This window comes from Hemitrygon akajei, chromosome 10 (genome assembly GCF_048418815.1).
Source record: "Hemitrygon akajei chromosome 10, sHemAka1.3, whole genome shotgun sequence".
NCBI classification, from domain to species: Eukaryota; Metazoa; Chordata; class Chondrichthyes; order Myliobatiformes; family Dasyatidae; genus Hemitrygon; species Hemitrygon akajei.
Genome location: NC_133133.1, coordinates 153,274,811 through 153,295,415, shown reverse-complemented (window position 1 = coordinate 153,295,415; position 20,605 = coordinate 153,274,811). Strand labels below are relative to the sequence as shown.

Sequence of the window (20,605 nt, the reverse complement as noted above, 5' to 3'; positions counted from 1 at the left end):
TAATTAAAGGCAAAGTACAACAAGTTTATACAGCTTTAACTGCTGCACAAGCACTTGATTATGATATTGTGAAACAGCAGATTTTCAAAGCATACGAATTGGTCCCAGAAGTGTATAGAGAAAGATTCAGAAGTTTGAAGAAGTCTGTGGAAAAAACATGTGGAATTTGCCTATGATAAAGCTGTGTGTTTTGAGAGATGGGTTTCCTCTAAGAATCTTAATCTTAACGCATAAAGATAAGAATTTTTCAGAGGAAAAATAACACAGAGACTCAAGGTAAATCAGAAATTAAATCAGAAGTTAATGAGAAAGGTAAGGAGGAAGGAAAACCTGTGAAGGAAAGACAGTTTGGTCATATTTGTAACTATTGTGAAAAACCTGGCCATGTAATAGCAAACTGTTTCCGATTGAAAAAGAAAGAGAAGGAAGCAGTCCCAGATGCTTGTGTGCAACATACTGAAACATCTGTAAAATTACAGGGTTTGATAAACACAAATGAAGTTTTGTTAGAGTCTGACCAAGTTAAAAAAGGGATATGATCATTTTATAACTGAAGGGTTTATATCCTTGAAAGAAGGATCTACTCCGGTGCCAATAAAAATCCTTAGGGGTACTGGAGCTTCTCAATCACTGATGTTAGACAGTGTATTGAAGTTTAATGAAGAGTCTGATACTGGTGAAGTAAATTATATACGAGGTGTTGGGAGTGCCTTTATGCTTGTACATTTGCAGAAAGTAAATTTAAAGTCAGGGTTAGTTACAGGATTTGTTAAAGTAGGATTATAGCCTAGCTTAGCTGTGAAGGATATTTCTTTATTGTTAGGTAATGACTTGGCAGGTGGACAAGTTTTTCTTGAAGTGCATTTGACAATGGAGTCAGAAGAACCACAGATGAATTCTAACACAGATTCTTCCTGTGTTGTGACTAGAGCTATGACTAAAAAGATTGATGCGCAGAATGAGGTTGTTACTCATGACTGTTCAACTCAGGATTCGAGTTTTGAGGATGTGTCAGAGACTTTCTTACCTTCATTGTTTGAACAAGATTCTTGGAGTAAGTCTGACTATGAAGATTTATCTCTGTCTCGGAAGGAGGTGATAGCAGAGCAGAGTAGGGACCCTGAGATTATAAAATTAAGAGAACAAGCTCTACCAGATAGTGAGATTGAGAAGGTGCCAGTAAGATATTATTTTGAAAAATGAGTGTTGATGAGGAAGTGGAGATCGCCTGCAATTCCTGCAAGTGATTAATGGAATATTGTTTACCAGGTAGTTGTCCCTAAAGTTTATCGAAATGAGATTTTGACTTTAGCTCATAGTGTGCCCTTAGGTGGACATCAAGGGGTAAGGAAAACTTTGGACAAGATTTTAAAACATTTTTACTGGCCTGGTCTAAGAAAAGATGTGGTGATGTTTTGTAGAACATGCCATACTTGTCAAATTGTGGGTAAACCAAATCAAGTTACACTAGTGGCTCCATTACAACCTATTCCAGCATTTGGTGAACCGTTTTCCAAATTATAGACTGTGTTGGTCCATTACCAAAAACAAAACTGGTTATCTGTACTTGTTGACTATCATGTGCACTTCGTCTAGGTTTCCAGAGGCAGTACCACTTAGGAATATAACAGCTAGAACTGTGATAAAGGCTCTTATAAAATTCTTTACTTATTTTGGATTACCTAAGGAAATACAATCTGATCAAGGCAGTAATTTTATGTCTAGATTGTTTCAACAGATAGTTTATAAATCGGGAGCTAAGCAAATCACTTCATTTGCATACCATCCAGAATCGCAAGGTGCCTTGGAGAGGTTTCATTTTACCCTCAAGAATATGATTAGGACATATTGTGTGGAAAATGAAAGTGATTGGGATGAGGGTATAAACTTACTTTTATTTGCAGTAAGGGAATTGGTACAAGAATCTTTAGGTTTCAGCCCATTTGAACTTGTTTTGGGCATAGAGTTAGAGGACCTTTAGCTTTATTAAAAGAACAGTGGATTAGTAAGGAAGTACACACTAATTTGTTGGACTATGTTTTGAAATTTAAGGACAGGTTACATAAAGCTTGTAGCTTAGCCAAGGAAAATTTAAAATTGGCTCAGGAGAAAATGAAAACTTGGTACGATAAAGAAGCTAGGATGAGGATGTTTAAGCCTGGAGATAAGGTGTTGGTTCTTTTCCCAGTGCAAACGAATCCTTTACAAGCTAGATTTCATGGTCCTTATGAAATTGTGTCTAAAATCAATGATGTGGATTACATGATAAACACTCCAGATTGTAGAAGGCCAACACAACTTTGCCATATAAATATGATAAAACCATATTATGAGTAACAGTCTGCTACTGTGACTGTTGTGGTTAATGATAATGAATTTGATTTAACTAGGAACATGATAGATGATTCATCTGAATTTCATTCTAAATCCAACATTGTTTCTGTCAGGTTACCAAACTCAACCATTCTGGAAAATATTGATGAGAAATAAGCACATTTACAGCCAGAGCAGAGACAGCAGATGAAGAAATTAATTTTTAAATATAAGGATTTGTTTCCAGACATTCTGAGAAGGACTACTATAGCTTCACATGATGTAGATGTTGGAGATACCAAACCCATTAAACAACACCCATATAGGATGAACATAGAAAAATGTGAACTTGCTGAGAAAGAAATTAAATACATGTTAGAGAATAATATTAATAGACCTTCTAACTCGAATTGGAGTTCACCCTGTGTTATGATGCCAAAACTAGATGGTAGTATTAGGTTTTGTACAGACTATAGGAAGGTGAATGCTGTAACGAAAACAGATGCATATCCAATTCCTAGAGTAGATGATTGTGTAGATAAAGTTGGAAAAGCAAAGCTCCTTACAAAGATTGATTTATTGAAAGGGTATTGGTGTGTTCCACTAACGGACAGAGGTAGAGAGATTTCTGCATTTGTAACTCCATCTGGGCTATATGAATATAATGTTCTTCCATTTGGGATGAAGGATGCCCCAGGTACTTTCCAGAGGATGATTAACTCTGTGATTCAGGGATTGAAAGATACAGATGCTTATATTGATGATTTAGTCACAGGAAATGATACTTGGGAAGCACACATTATTGCGGTGGAGAAATTGTTTGAAAGGCTTTCAAAAGCTAACTTAACTATTAATTTAGCTAAGAGTGAATTTGGACATGCCACTGTGACTTACCTTGGTTATGTTGTGGGTCAAGGTAAGGTAGCTCCTGTTCAGGCAAAAGTTCGGGCAATTTTAGAGATTCCCACTCCAACGGGAAAAAAAACCTCTCAGGAGATTCTTGGGAATGGTAGGATATTATTGAAAATTTTGTAAGAATTTTGCTAATGTTGCCCTTCCATTAACTAACCTCTTGCAGAAGAATGAGAAGTTTGTGTGGACAGTGCCTTATCAAGAAGCATTTGAGAAATTGAAATCTATGATATGTCAACAACCTGTGCTCAAGGCACCTGAGTTTGAAAAACCTTTTTCATTAGTTGTAGATGCTAGTGATGAGGCTGCAGGAGCAGTTTTAATGCAAAGGAATCAGGGTGATGAGGTTGATCATCTAGTAACTTACTTTTCTAAGAAATTTAATAGGCATCAAAGAAACTATTCAACAATAGAGAAGGAATTGTTATCTCTTGTTGTAGCTTTAGAACATTTTGACGTATATGTTGGTACAACTCAAAAACCACTTATTGTTTACACTGATCATAATCCATTAGTGTTTCTGAGTAAGATGAAAAATAAAAACAGAAGGTTATTAAATTGGAATTTGATGTTACAAGAGTACAATATTGTGATAACTCATATTAAAGGTAAAGATAATGTGGTTGCTGATTGTCTATCTCGATGTTGAATGTACAATGTAATTTTTTTATGGAGTGATTATTTTTTATCAATTGTAACACTCCTACTGTATTGTAAGATGTTATATGATGATATATTTAGAACATACTGTGTATGTTACAAAATTTATACGTTTGTTTTTTTTTCTTGTAAATAATTGTTAAAATTTTGTTCTAGACAGATCAAAATTTTTTTTTTTGGAGGGAGGTGTTACTTACCTGTGGGTATCTTGTACTTGTCACGTGACAGTGGTGTTGAAGATATGCTGGACCTAAGGTAGTGGTCTTGTGATGGTGGAGTGACGTCATTTTTCCACCAGTAGAGGTCATGTGACAGTTTTTTTTTACAGGGTATAAAAGGAGGACCCCTCCCTGTGAGGAGGGGCAGTTCGTGGCTGGATTTGCCATTTTGACTCCATGCCACTGCGTGGTCCAATATTATGACGCAGTTTGGTTGAAAGGTGGAGTTTTATTTAATGCCTAAAGTTTAAAAGGTCATTGCCGGCACTTTCTTTATAATACTGCCAGTTAAAAATCAGTGGAGAGTGAAGATCGGAGTTCGGGAGCTAAAAGATCGAGGAAAGTCGATTTTGATGGTGAAACAGGTTTGACCTTGTTTGATCCTCATTCGGAAGGAATTCGTTGGCTGTGCCCGTGTTAACCCCTGCAAATAATAGCAGAAAGGGTTGGGTACAGTTTCGTAAAGGAAAGGTCAGTGCCTTTAAGCCGTTTCATTTTCATCTTCGTAAATTCTCCGGGAAAAGTATAGTTCGACTGGGAACCGCAGCAACACGACGTGAAAGAGAATTTAAATCGTCTAAAAAGTCTCTCCTTTAATGGACTGTAAGCACTTTGAACTTTTGCAGTCCTACTTTGAAGAACTGTTTTTGTAACATTGCTTTAAGAACTGTTTTCGCTTTATTCTCTTAAGAACTGTTTAAGCTGCCGCACAGCAGCTGATTTCCGGTTACGTTAGTGGTTTGTTTACTTTTGGGGGTTTGTTTTTCAGTGTTTAATAAATGTTTTATTTGTTATAAAAACCCTGCCTCACTTATATATTTATTGTTGCTGAATCCGTAACACATCTTCCTGCCACCCTACCAGGGATAGGGTTCCTTTTGTCCTTGCCTACCACCCCACCAGCTTCCGTGTCCAGCACATAATTCTATGAAACTTCCGCCATCTCCAACAGGATCCCACCACCAAGCACATCTTCCCTCCCACATTTGATTTGGGAAATGCAGGGGTTAGCCTATGAGGAGACTGAGTCATTAAGAGATTGATTGAACCACAGATGGCCATTGGCATAGTGTATAAGTGATGATATGAAAGGCCTTGAGTTGTTGTAGCTTTCTAAAGGCAAATATACATTCCAATAAATTTGCAGTAATGCAGGTCATTCACCTCAATTCTTTTTTTAAATTAATTTTTTTATCAGTTTCTACAATGTGACAAAACAAAAAAACAGTAAAAAAAAGGTTTATACAGTGCAAAACAAACATATCAAAAGTACAGTTCATAATAATTAAGAAAAACACTCAAAGTAGAATCATATAAAGTTAGTTACCACCCGACCCTCCCACTACCCAACTCCAAGCCAACCTTACGATATATAAAAAAAAGTTAATCAGAACTTTATCCCCACAGAGCTGTATTTATAAAAAGAAGCTATATTGCCTACAACCTAAACTATAATATGTTTACACATAAAAAAACCCTTAAATTTTAACCTTAAGATGCTGGAAGTAAGGGATTTAAATGCAAAAGAAAAAAGTGAGGGTTGCACCCTTAATCTAAATGAGAATTATGAAAATATTCAAGAAAATGTCCCCACACCTTTTAGAACTTTATGTCTGAGTTAAGAAGTGAATTATGAATCTTTTCAAGGTCTAAGCAGGGCATAATATCTCTGAGCCATTGAGTATGAGTGGGTGGGGCAGAATCTCTCCACCTAAGAAGGGAGCATGATTCTTTGTCCGACGAGGTTTGGGATTCAATTCTCAAGTCAGTTAATTCAACTTCTCTATCTGCTCGCCACTGCCTTTTACTGTTCAAGGTGGTACACAGGGCTCATATGTCTAAAACTAATTTGTCACAGTTCTATCCTGATATTAGTCTCTGTTGCAGTAAGTGTAAAGGGGGCGAGGCCTCTCTTATTCATATGTATTGGGCTTATCCTAGCTTGGAGAAATTCTGGAGAGATTTTTTTTAGCTTTATCTCATATACTTAATTGCTATTTGGAACCTAACCCTCTGATTGCTGTTTTCAGTACTTTGGGAGAAGTTGACATGCATTTGACTCCGACTAAGCATCGTACATTGTCTTTTGCTTCTCTTTTGGCCAGATGTGCAGTCATTCACTTCAATTCTATGACTCTATAACTAGTCAATAGCAGTGATCATTCTCCACATGAGATTCCTCCAGCTGTATTTGCAATGTTTCACCTATTTAGCACATTAAAAAAAAGAATCTATTGGTTTTGGAGAGGGCCTCTTGTCCAAATGTTTTCTTCAACATGTTGATCCAGTGAACCATCTTTCAGAAGAATGGGAATTCTTCTAAAATTCACTGGAATTCCAAAGAATGGGAAATTATGTTATGGAAAGATATAAAATTATGAAAGGGATAGATAAGATAGAAGCAGGAAAGCTGTTTCCATTGGTGGGTGAGACTAGAACTAGGTTGACGTATCCTCAAGATACAGTGATTAGATTTAGGATGGAGATGAGGAGGAACAGCTTTTTCCAGAGAGCAGTGGAGTTGTGGAATTTTCTACCCAGAGAAGCCATAGAGGCTACCTCATTAAATATATGTAAGTCAAAGTTAGAAAGTTTTTTTTCATCACAAAAAGGAGTTCAAGGTTATGGGCAAAGGGCTGGTAAGTGGATCTGAGTCCATGGCCAGATCAGCTATGATTTAATTAAATGGTGGAGCAGGCTCGATGGGCCAGATGGCCTACTCTTGCTCCTATTTCTTATGTTCTTATGTTGTTATGTATAAGTTACAAATAGCAAGCTCTAAACAATGCTTCGGTACAGAAAATACAATGAAGATATCATTCAGCTACAGACTTAAGTGCTGTCTTTTTTACATTGACAATACTAGGCTGTTGATAAGATGCTGTTTCAAAATGTATCAGGCAGTTCGATACTAATGCATTTTATAGCAACTTTTTTGTTCTTGAGATGCTTGCACTTGTTGATACAGCATGATAGAGGGTTTAATGCTAAAGTTATTGCTATAATGCTAGAGCAGCTTTCTACTTCATAAAATCTTATTTCAAAATTTAATGTCAATATCACAAAATAACATATATTCTTTGCTGCCAAAGTTTTATTAACTTGTTATACTTAATTCAATATTGAACCTTAATGGTTGTTGCCACAACGTAACTCTGCAGCATTAATTTTTGCAAGAGGCAATACGTGTTGACATCCCATTGAAAAACATTGAATGATATTAAATTTCTGGATATGCGCATTGCCACAACAAGCCATGTAATTGTTGTTCTAAATATCCTTCTTGCAGAATGATAAGAACCAACTACTGTTAGTCAGTCTCTCTGGCACTTAAAATGAAGTTATTGCAATTTTCAATGATAATTGATGAGGAGATCAAGAGGTAGATCGATGGGACTGGTTGGTGGAGATAAATTGATATGAGTAATAGACAAGAATCCAGCTACCTTTCTTATTGAACGCACTGGGTATCTGAATTAGCTAGGCATGAGTGTTGAGATGGTTCAGCCTTAGTGAGAATAATCTCTTCTGAGGAATTATCCTGTTAAAATCCTGGCATAATATCTCAGGAGCCACCTTTCAGTGAAGGCAAACATCAATAATTAAATTTATCACAGCCTTCAGTGTATAACCAAAACCTTTGACCACATAGAAAAGAAGTAATTGAAGATCATCTATAGTCTTCCAGGCAGCAATGACCGTTACCCTATTTACTTCTAAGGAATGGACTATCTACTAGAGAAATAATACAAACACTTCAATACAAATAATACAAATACGTCTTAACAGTGGGGCCCAAATTGCACTAGGTGTGCTCTAATGGGCAAGCACAATGTTTCAGAGTCAGACTCAAGTTTAATATCAATGCATATGTCATGAAATATGTTGTTTTGTGGCAGCAGTACATTTTAATACATAATAAATAGCTATATATTACCATCAAACTATATGAAATAAATTAAAAGGCAACACGAGTGAATCTGCAGATGCTGGAAATAGATAAAAACACAAAATGCTGGCAGAACTCCTCAGCAGGCCAGACAGCATCTATAGGAGGAACTAGTGATGACATTTCAGGAGGGTTTCCTGGTGAAGGGTTTCGGCCCTAAACGTCGTCACTACCTCCTCCCATAGATGCTGTCTGGCCTGCTGAGTTCTGCCAGCATTTTGTGTTTTTATTTGAAATAAATTAAGTTGGTAGTGCAAAAGAGCAAAAAACTTAGAAAGAAAATAGTGAGGTACTGTACCTGAGTTCATTGTCCATTCAGAAATCTGACGGTGGTAGGGAAGAAGCAGTTGCTAAAACATAGAGTGTATGTCTTCAGACTCCTACCCCACTTCGTTTGATGGTAGTAATGAGAAGAGGGCATGTATTGGGTGATGGGGTACTTAATGATGGATACTACCTTTTAGAGACAGTGCCTTTTGAAGATGTCCTTGATGCTGCAGAAGCTAGTACCCATGATGGAGCTGTCTGAGAATGCAATTTTCTGCAGCTTTCGCTGATCCTGAGAAGTGACTCCTCAATACTTGATTAGTGGCTCCTGCATACTCCATACTCCAACCAGCTGGAATACTCTCCATGTTATACCTGTAGAAATTTGGAATAGACTTTGGTGACATACCAAGTCACCTCAGACTCCTAATGAAATATAGTTGCTGTCGTGCCTTCTTTGTAATTGCATTTTTATGTTGGGCCCACAGTAGACCTTCAGAGATGTTGACACCCAGGAACATGAATCTGCTCATCCCTTCGACAGCCAATTTCTCAGTAAGGACTGATGTGTGCTCCTTTGACTTCCCCTTCCTGAAGTTCACAGTCAATTCCTTGGTCTTGCTGATGTTGAGCGCAAGGTTGTTTCAACAGGATTCAACCAGCTGATCTATCTCGCCACTTGTCACCATCTGAAGTTCTGCCAACAATAGACGTGTTTTCGGCAAATTTATTGATACATTTAAATTTGAGCTGTGTGTAGCTACTCTGTGATGTCGCCATCACGGACATTTACACTATTCACTGCATCCGCAAAGCGAACAGCATTATGAAGGACCCCACGCACCCCTCATACAAACTCTTCTCCCTCCTGCCGTCTGGGAAAAGGCACCGAAGCATTTGGGCTCTCACAACCAGACTATGTAACAGTTTCTTCCCCCAAGCTATCAGACTCCTCAATACCCAGAGCCTGGACTGACACCTTACTGCCCTGTTGTCCTGTTTATTATTTATTGTAATGCCTGCATTGTTTTGTGCACTTTATGCAGTCCTGGGTAGGTCTGTAGTCTAGTGTAGTTTTTTTTTCTCTGTTTTTTATGTAGTTCAGTCTAGTTTTTGTACTGTGTTGTGTAACACCTTGGTCCTGAAAAACATTGTCTCATTTTTACTATGTACTGTACCAGCAGTTATGGTCAAAATGGCAATAAAATTTACTTGACTTGATTTGACTCAGTTGTGGATGTAGAGAGAGTAGAGCCGTGGGCTGAGCACACTTACTTGAGGTGTGCTAGTGTTGACTGGTTATTTCCAATCCTCACAAACTCTGGTCTCCTGATGGGGAAGTCAAGAATTCAGTTGCAGAGGGAGGTTGTGTAGCTTGTTGATTCGTACTGAGGATTTGATGGTGTTGAACAGTGAGTCATAATAAACAGAAAAAGTTCTCTGTGTCCCTGAGAAACTGTAACATCTCCATTGACTTCAGAATTCCTGGCTTTTGTCACATAGATTGAATAGTAGATCTTTCTAGGAAAGCTAGGCCCAATTTCTTTAATTCCACCAGCTGCACAACGACAAAGCAAACAGCAGAAAGGATTTTGGTGTGTGTGCGTGCCTATGCACTCATAAGGCATTTTCGTACATCACAAAACCTTGGGTCTTGTGTGCTACAACATTTTGCTCCATGGGGAAGTTTCCTAAACACATAAACTATAGAAATGTTCGAACAAAACTGGCCTAACAGAGTTTCTGAGCACAGAAGAATTTCTGAGCTAACATTATTGGCGGTGCATTACATGAAATGCAATGATTGCTTAAATGCCAAAGAATTCAATTGGGTTCGGATCCTACAACCCTTTTTATGGGTTGTAGGGATGCTTTTGCATTTCTTGAGCTAGTGAAGCCTAATGACGACCATCCATCTCCAGGTCAGACAGCATCTGATGTCCTCCAACTCGGTGGCTCACCCTGGTCTCGAACACATGGCCATTGTAGTTCTTCGGGGAACTCATGCACCCTGGCAGGTGATTTCGTTGATGAGGTAATTCACCCAGGGGTGCCATGTTAACACCACCCTTTTACATTGTTCAGCCTGCCAGCTGAAGCAGTGTACCAGGGTGTGCCAGTTGGTGGCAGATGTGAGAGATTTAGCAGATGGATGAGGACCAGTGATGCCCGTCCACCCTACAAGGCAGAGTGCAGCTCCCAGACATCAAAGGTACTACCTCTGTCCGGAGCTCCTACACTTATTGTTGCATGTGCCAAAGAAAAGATATATAAAAGAATATGAACAGTACATAAAGTACTTTAAATTGCTTCTATTACTGGAGGAAAATAATTTCACAAGTGACTTGTGCTCATTTGTATTACAGTTTGCTGTCACAACTTCTCCATCTAGTTTCACATAAATATTGCAGTCAAAGGTCATCATGTGAGTCAGCTTGATAAAATTGCTAAGGAGAGCTTCTTTTCTCTGTACTACTAAACTCAAGAATAAATGATTTATACAGTACAGGAGTCTTCCCCCCCCCCCACCCCACCTTTACAAAGGTAGAGTGTTCCTATGAAACCTTTCTTAAGCCGAAACGGCGTAAAGCGAAGAACCATTAATTTATATGGAAAATTTTTTGTAAAAGCCAAAATCCTCTTTGTAATGCGAAAACAGGTTACTAATGTAGGTCTTTTGGAAAAGCGAAGTTGCATAAAGCGAACATTCGTAAAGTGGCGGACGCCTGTACCTCAACTGCATTTATTTTGATTTTGGCCATTAATCCTTGATGCCCTTGTGTAACAATGATCCATGCATTTAATCCAATAACCGTGTCCTTTTATGGAAGGAAGATGGACATTTCTGCTGCTATTTTTCTATCAAGTTGCTTCCTGATTTTTACTCCTGAATGGCTGTACTATAATTTTTAGATTACGACCTTTAAAAGAATGCATTGGAATTCAGAATAATCAGATAAACCATCTCATTCTGATCACCTCCTCAATCTTTTATTCCAGCTAAATCAGTGTTAATTTGTGCTTAAAGTAGCAGTACCCAAATATGTCCCCAGTATTTATTAAGGGACTGCTTTTTAATCATGTTTGGGTCATAGTCAGGAGGGGGAAGGGGAAGAGTCGGGTACTAGAGAGTACCCCTGTGGCTGTACCCCTTGACAATAAGTACTCCTGTTTGAGTACTGTTGGGAGGGGACAGCCTACCTGGGGGAAGCGGCAGTTGCCATGCCCCTGGCATAGAGTCTGGCCCTGTGGCTCAGAAGGGTAGGGAAAGGAAGAGGAAGGCAGCAGTGATAGGGGACTCTATAGTTAGGGGTTCAGACAGGCGATTCTGTGGACACAGGAAAGAAACTCGGATGGTAGTTTGCCTCCCAGGTGCCAGGGTCCGGGATATTTCTGATCGCGTCCAAGACATCCTGCAGTGGGAGGAAGAACAGCCAGAGGTTGTGGTACATATTGGTACCAATGACATAGGTAGGAAAAGGGAAGAGGTCCTGAAAGAAGACTACAGGGAGTTAGGAAGAAAGTTGAAAAGCATGACCTCAAAGTTAGTAATCTCGGGATTACTGCCTGTGCCATGCGACAGTGAGAATAGGAATAGAATGAGGTGGAGGATAAATGCGTGGCTGAGGGATTGGAGCAGCGGGCAGGGATTCAGATTTCTGGATCATTGGGACCTCTTTTGGGGCGGGTGTGACTTGTACAAAAAGGACGGGTTGCACTTGAATCCCAGGGGGACCAATATCCTGGCGGGCAGGTTTGATAGAGCTGTTGGGGAGGGTTTAAACTAGTTTGGCAGGGGGGTGGGAACAGAATGTGAGTGCAGGGATTAAGGTAGAAGGACAAGGGCATGATGCTAAGAGTTCTGAGTTGATGAGGAAGGACAGGCAGGGGACAGAACATAATTGTAGCCAGTTAAAGGGGTTGAAATGTGTCTATTTCAATGCTAGGAGTATTAAGAACAAGGAGGATCAACTTAGAGCATGGATTAGTACGTTGAACTACGATGTTGTGGCCATTATTGAAACTTGGTTGGAGGAAGGGTAGGATTGGATGATGCAGGTCCCGGGGTTCAGGTGTTTTAAAAGTAATAGGATAGGAGATAGAAAAGGGGGGAGTGGCATTGCTGGTCAGGGATAGTATCATGGCTATAGAATGGGAGGACGCTGCAGAAGGAGTGTCTACGGAGTCAGTCTGGGTGTAAGTCAGAATTAGGAAGGGATCAATCACTGTGCTGGGAGTAGTCTATAGGCCCCCAAATAGCCCTTGGGACACCGAGGAGCAGATAAGAAGGCAGATTTTAGAATGGTGCAGGAAATACAGGGTAGTAGTTATGGGTGATTTCAACTTCCCTCATACTGACTGGCACCTCCTGAGTGCAAGGGGGATAGATGGGGCTGAATTTGTCAGGTGTGTTCAAGAAGGATTCCTGATACAGTATGTGGACCGGCCGACAAGAGGAGAGGCCATACTGGATCCAGTTCTGGGTAATGAACTTGGTCAGGTGACAGACCTCTTGGTGGGGGAGCATTTTGGTGAGAGTGACCACAACTCCCTTAGCTTCAGCACAGCTATGGAAAGGGATAAAGTCAGACGAAATGGTAAAGTGCTTAACTGGGGAAGGGCTAACTTTGGGATGAGGCAGGAACTAGCGAGAGTAAATTGGAAACAGATGTTCAAAGGGGAAAGCACAGAAGTAATGTGGGAGAAGTTTAGGGACCACTTGAGCTGGGTTCAGGATAGGTTTGTCCCACTGAGGCAAGGAAAAAATGGTAGGAAAAGGGAACCATAGCTGACGAAACGTGAGGCAACTCATCAAGAGGAAAAAGGAAACATATGTTAGATATAAGAAGCAGGAAATAGGAGGGGCTTATGAGAAGTATAGGGTAGCCAGGAAGGAGCTAAAGAAAGGACTTAGGAGAGCACGAAGGGGGCATGAGAAGGCCTTGGCATGTAGGATTAAGGAGAACCCCAAGGCATTCTATACGTATGTGAAGAATAGGAGGATGACGAGAACGAGGGTGGGACTGCTAAAGGATAAAGAGGGCAACATGTGCCTGGAGGCGGAGGAGGTTGGGGAGGTCCTAAATGAATACTTTGCTTCAGTATTCACAAATGAAAAGGATCTTGATCAGGATGAAGTCGAAGTAGAGCGGGCCTGTGTGCTGGACAATGTGGAGATTAAGGAAGAAGAAGTGCTTGATCTTCTTAAAAACATTAAAATTGATAAATCCCCAGGGCCGGATATGATACACCCCAGGTTGTTGTGGGAATTAAGAGAAAAGATCGCAGGAGCATTAGCTATGATCTTTGAATCCTCTTTGGCTGCGGGGAAGTGCCGGAGGACTGGAGAATGGCAAATGTAGTTCCCTTGTTTAAAAAAGGTAATAGGGAGAAACCTGGGCACTATAGACCGGTAAGCCTTAGGTCAGTGGTATGCAAACTACTGGAAAGGATTCTTAAGGACAGGATCTACGAGCATTTGGAGAAGTACAGTCTACTCATGGATAATCAACGTGGCTTTGTGAAGGGAAGATCGTGCCTCATGAGCCTGATTGAGTTTTTTGAAGAGGTAACAAAAGAAATTGATGAGGGTAGGGCAGTGGATGTGGTCTGCATGGACTTTAGCAAAGCATTTGACAAGGTCCCTCACAAGAGACTCATCCAGAAAGTCATGAAGCATGGGATCAGTGGAACCTTGGCTGTTTGGATAAAAAATTGGCTTAAAGGAAGAAAGCAGAGGGTAGTTATGGAAGGAAAGTATTCTGCCTGGAGGTCAGTGACTAGTGGAGTGCCGCAGGGATCTGTCCTGAGACCCCCTGCCATTTGTGATTTTTATAAATGACCTGGATGTAGAGGCAGAAGGATGGGTGAGTAAGTTAGCGGATGACACGAAGATTGGAGGAGTTGTGGATAGAGCTGTAGGTTTTCGAAGGTTACAGGAGGATATAGACAGGATGCAGAGTTGGGCAGAAAAATGGTAGATGGAGTTCAATCCGGACAAGTGTGAGGTGATGCATTTTGGAAGGACAAGCCAAAAGACTGAGTACAGGATTAATGGTCAGTTACTTAAGAGTGTGGATGAACAAAGGGACCTTGGGGTTCAAATCCATACATCCCTCAAGGTTGCTGCACAGGTTGATAGGGTAGTTAAGAAGGCCTATGGGATGCTAGGCTTCATTAACAGGGGGATTGAGTTCAAGAGCAGAGAGGTCATGTTGCAACTCTACAAATCGCTGGTGAGACCGCACTTAGAGTATTGTGTTCAATTCTGGTCACCTCATTATAGGAAGGATGTGGAAGCTATGGAGAGGGTGTAGAGGAGATTTACCAGGATGTTGTCTGGTTTGGAGAACAAGTTATATGAAGCAAGGTTAGCAGAGCTGGGACTTTTCTCTTTGGAGCGTAGAAGAATGAGAGGGGACTTGATAGAGGTCTACAAGATTATGAGAGGCATAGATAGGGCGGATAGTCAGTACCTGTTTCCCAGGGCACCAATAGCAAACACCAGAGGGCATATATACAAAATTAAGGGAGGGAAGTTTAGGGGAGACATCAGGGCTAAGTTTTTTACACAGAGGGTTGTGAGTGCCTGGAATGACTTGCCAGGGATGGTGGTGGAGGCTAAAACATTAGGGGTACTTAAGAGCCTCTTGGACAGGTACATGGATGAAAGAAAAATAGAGGGTTATGGGGTAGTGTGGGTTTAGTACTTTTTTTTAAGGATAGTATGGGTCAGCACAACAGGCTGAAGGGCCTGTACTGTGCTGTATGGTTCTATGGTTTTGAGATAGCTTTGCAATATTTATTGGTTACCACTTCACAACTACTTCATCACATAGTTATAATTTACAAACTAATATCTTCCCCTTTGTAGACCTTATGGCGATGTTATGCTGCAGAGAAGACCCACAGCTCTACTGCTACATGGAAGATATATGTAATGCCTCCTGATCATAGTTCCAAAATGTCAGCAGCAGCAGCCAGTCCACAAATGAGAAAACAGGTAAAATTTGATACGTTTAAGGATTCATTGAGCAGTAAAAACCACATTACCTTTGAGCTAAAGTATAAATCTGTTGGTATTTTTAGAAAGTAGACAATACTGGTAGTAATCTCTTACTCAGCAGTTATTTAAATTCTCATGAAGTTAGAATAATCCATGAGGTAAGGTTGAAGCTCCATAACACTCTGGTTAGACCACACTTTACTCCCTATATACCTATCTGGTTGTGGATTGCAGGAGGAATGGAGACAGGCTAGCCCCTATTGACAAGGTTGAGAGGGTAAACAGCTTTAAGTTCCTCGGCATCCACATCACCGAGGACCCCACGTGGTCTGGACATACTGGCTGTGTGGTGAAAAAGACACAACTGCACCTCGTTTACCTCAGATGGTTGAAGAAGTTTGGTATGAGCCCCCAAATCCTAAGAACTTTCTACAGGGGCACAATTGAGAGCATCCTGACTGGCTGCATCACTGCCTGGTATGGAAACTGTACCTCCCTTAACCGCAGGACTCTGCAGAGAGTGGTGTGGACAGCCCAGCACATCTGTAGTTGTGAACTTCCCATGATTCAGGATGTTTACAAAGGTGTGTAAAAAGGACCTGTGGGATAATTGGGGACCCAAGTCACCCCATCCATAATCTATTCCAGCTGCTACCATCTGAGAAATGGTACCGCAGCATAAAAGCCAGTACCAACAGGCTCCGGGACAGCTTCTTCCACCAGGCTATCAAACTGATTAACTCACGCTGATTTGAGTGCACTCTATATTACACTGACTGTTCTATTTATTATAAATTACTATGATTACACATTGCACATTTAGACGAGATGTACTGTAAAGACTTTTACTTCTCATGTATGCAAAGGATGTAAGATATAAAGTCAATTCAACTTGAAGTGTTGTGCCCTGTTCTGGCTGACTCATTGTAAGAGGGACGTGGACGTTTTGGAGAGGGTGCAAAGGTCATTTACCAAAGTGCTGCCTAGATTAGAGAACACGTCTAATGAGGAAAGGTTGAGCAAGCTAGGGCTTTTCTCTTCGGAATGAAGGATGATGAGAGGCGACTTGATAGTGATGTATATGATTATAAGTGGCATACACAGAGTGGACAGCTGCCACCTTTTTCCCAAGGCAGCAATAACTAATACTGGAGGACTGCTTTTAAGGTGAGTGGAAGGAAGTTTCAGGGAGATGTCAGAGATAGTTTTTGTTCACAGAGAGTGGTATGTGCCAGGAATGCACTGCCAGGGCTGGTGGTAGAGCCTGATATCTTATGGCCATGTAAAAGACTCTTGGATAGGGACATGGATGAAAATAAAATGGAGGGTTATGAGGTATGTAGGTTAGATTGATTATGGAATAGATTAAAAGGGACAATACATGGAATGAAGGACCTATACTGTACTGTACCGTTCCATGTTCTATGTCCACATCAGAATAGCTCAGGCTTCATGGTTTGATTTCATCCAGATTCAGTAGCTAATTGCATTCCATTGTGATGGAATGAGAGAGGAAAATGTGGTCATAATGCGAGGCTAACCAGCTTCAACTTTCCATTTGGTTCGCTACAGAGAAACTGCCTTTCAGGTTAACCCTCTTTGAAAATGGTAAACTTTGTAGAGGAAAATAATCTGTTAAACAGTGTGAATTTACTATTCAGTTAAATACACTTATGCATGCCAGGCATGCCAATTATTAGATCAACAGAAGGTCAATTTATTTTTAGTAGATTACGACAACCATTGAAGTTTTGAATCCTTTTTCCAAAGTATTACTATTTCAAATTCCACTGTTATAAAAAATGCTGATACATTTTAACACTATGATAAAATAGCCTGAAAAATAATCTGATTGACAAAAGTGAATCAATTTCGTAGCATCCAAGTGTCTATCAATCTGTGTGTGATTAATCTTTTAAAATGCAATTACAATTGTTTAGCTTTTCTATTGCAATGTCTAATTTACCAGAGTTAAAAGCATATAAATGCAAAATAATTTTCTTGATATTGAAATTTAATTAAATGAATGCACTATATAATAGAAGTATGCCCTGGTTGTAAACTCTATCAATTACATTAATATACACATTTTTAATTTTATTTTTATCTTATGGACATACAGCACAGAGAGGTCTTTCTGGACCTTAAAGCCATAGCGTCCAGCTGTCACCTAGTTCAGTCCTAGCTGAATAACAGGACAATTTACAGTGACCAATTAACCTACCAACCGGTACATCTTTGGGATGTGGGAGGAAACCAGTGCACCTGGAGGAAGCTCGTGATCACAGGGAAAATGTACAAACTCCTTACAGGCAGTGGCACGAATTGAACCTGGGTCGCTGGTACCTTAAAGCGTTGTGCTAACCATTATGCTACCGTACCGCCCCAAATTATTTAATTACCTGACATTTAGTCTGGTAAGTACATCAAAAATGTGGTTCTGTTGTTTCTTGGTATTCGTACCTTAAACCTGGGCCTTTACTCATGAGAAAATAAAATTTGAAAAGAATTTTCATGCCAATTTAGCAGTCTTAATTTTTTGCATTAATGTCTTAATACAAAATATTCAGTGATAGCTTTGTACCTTGGCCTTTACTACCTAGTTTTGATAAGTATCTTTGGTCATTCATTTTTCCCATTAATTAACCCTATTTCCCACCCCCACCCCCCTGTTCTTAATGCTGCCACTAAATTATAATCCTGACTCTGACACTAAGGAGCTGGAATTGCTCTGAGGAAAAAAAATCTCTCACCTGTATTTAAATATGGGTATTGAGGAGGACTCTTTCCTCATTTCCTTGTGTCTTTTTGGCTGTCATCCATTCCCCTCCTATCTGCATGGACTTAACCTCCTGGATGCCACCTTCAGTGCCTGCTGGCCTTGGGGTTGCATCACAAAGTAGAGAAATTTCAAAAGGGAGAGGTTGAGTTTCTCCAGATGAAAACTTAACCTATGTAGAATGTGAGCGATGTCCTACTGTGCCCATACACAATGGATTTACAATTGATGGACAACTCTGCCTTTCTGTGCCTAGACTATAAGTTAAATTATGATGTAACCCTAGTAACTTCCTGTAATGATGTATTGGGGCTGAGATGATCGCATTCCATCATTCATGGGGAGCTAACTTTGTACAAAATATGACCCTAACCACCAGAGGTGTCTTCCCTTAATTCCATTGACTGTATTTACTAAGCTTCTTCATGCCACACTTAGTCAAATGCTGCCATTATAGCAAGTATAATTACTCCTACCTTCTTGAATTCAGTCCTTTGACCCTGTTTTGGCCAAAATAGTAAGAGGAGCCAAATGACTCGACTGAGCATTAGCGACCTGATTTAATGAAACACCATTGACAACCTTTTCAATGGATGATTGAAGAAAGTTGGAAAGACTGATAACTTGGGGTTCTGATGTAAGCTCTTCAACCTGAAACATTACCAGTCTCTCTTTCCACAAATGCTACTTGTCTTGAAAAGTGTTTTCAGTATTTTTGGTTTTTATTAAGGTTTCTAGCATCCTGATGGTGAGTCTGAGGTTTGATAGAGTACATACAGGGATGATATTTCCCCTTGACAAATTGTTCAGAAACAAAACCAAGTTTCTAACTTACTAGCAAAACCAAGATTTTGACCTGAAACATTAACTCCTTTTCCTCTTCCACAGTTGCTGCCTGACCTGTTGAGTAATTCCAGCATTTTCTGTTTCATTGTGTCTTTAAGAAATGCAGGTGTCTTTAAATCAAGGAGACTGGCATTAATTGGCATGAGACATCCACAATGTTGGCTCCATTAAGATTTTGTGTAACGGACAGAACGGCCAGCTGCCTTGTATTATTGTGCAGGCAGCACCAACCTGGTGCCTGCTGCCTTCATTAGAACAATGGGCGGAGCTAACCTTCCAGTGCAATCCTTATCTGTATTCAAAGTCTATTTAGCCCATTAATGCTAACACAGTGTTACTAATATTGCTAAGGATTTGCATTTTTAAAAATAAAGTCAGCATCGGAATATCACATTTAATTTAAATATTTACTAACCTTTTTTCTCTTTTATAGCTCAAAAAATATAAAAGAAAATGCAAAACAGGACAAGATAATGAGGCAGCACTTGCGGTGAATACTGGAGAACATGCCCTTTCAGTACCACGGATAACCTATGACCATATTGATGAAAAGGAAGATAAGAAAGATGTCACCTTTTTTATTGATGAGACATCAGGTATTTATATATATATATGTATATAATACTAGAATCCCCCTCATGGTAGATGGTGGCTAGATATTTGTAAAGCATTTTGAATAAAAGTTGGTATCAATATCGATAACTCCAGAACCAGTGTTACTTTTGCAAAAAGTTATTTGGTCAGTCATGTTCAGGAAGGGGACACAAAATCTGCCTTCCTTGCTAATTTTAGTCTGTTTATGACTCTCAGACTCACACCAGTATTGTTGACCTTTAACTGGCCTTGCAACTCAATCTGTTGCATTTAATCATTAAGAGTAGTTCACCAAAGCATCTTGCCACCACATTCCTAGTTAATTAGTTATGAGGATCATTGTTCCATCTGTTAATGTATTTTCAAAATAATTTTGGTAGTTGTACTCATAATTTCCAAATATAGTGGATGTTGCTATTGTATATGATATTGTTGGTTTTTTGTTACAGTAAAACCTTAGTTAAAATCTTATATCCTAGAAAGTGCACAATAGTCAGTCCAATAATTGGGAGGAAGGGTAGTGAATAAAATTAGTCAACTCAGAATCCATCATTTTGTGGGTTTAGAGTCATGCATTAGGCAAATAGGTAATCTTCACTCTCGCATCCTCCCTGAATCTACTGCCACCCACCCATGTTTTGGGGTAGTTTATAGTATTCGATTAACCTACTGCCCAGCATGTCTTTGCCATGTGGGAGATCACCTGGGAGAATCCTCCCAAGTCCAGGAAAATAGATAAATTCCATGCAGACAAATCTCAGGATCAAGATCAAGCATTGGTCTCTGTGCCACGATGCAACACAAAATCTGGCGACGTTTCTCTGTGCACTGATTGTTATACTTCTGGAGGTTTTGTCTTTGAAATGGATGTTTAATTGTGGATATTTTTTGGTATTAGAGGTTCAAGTGCACCATTTCAATAAAGCACAGTGTTTATTATTGTTGTCCTGGCCAATATTTATATTTTTAAGTTGTATTATTAAAACAAATTAATTAGATTTCATTTTGAAATTTGAGTGTTTTTTGAAGTTAGCTTGATACATACAGTATCTCAGCCAGCC

At 39.7% G+C, this 20,605-nt stretch overlaps 1 protein-coding gene across 1 annotated transcript in view; it reads left to right on the top strand.

The window, feature by feature from the left end:
* The window catches only part of LOC140734841 (potassium voltage-gated channel subfamily KQT member 1-like), a 535,989-nt gene that overhangs the window by 117,433 nt on the left and 397,951 nt on the right, over positions 1-20,605 (top strand). The window contains exons 11-12 of the mRNA XM_073059426.1: positions 15,194-15,322; positions 19,384-19,546. Coding sequence (XP_072915527.1) covers positions 15,194-15,322; positions 19,384-19,546 — 292 coding nt within the window. The remainder of the gene's footprint in view (positions 1-15,193; positions 15,323-19,383; positions 19,547-20,605) is intronic.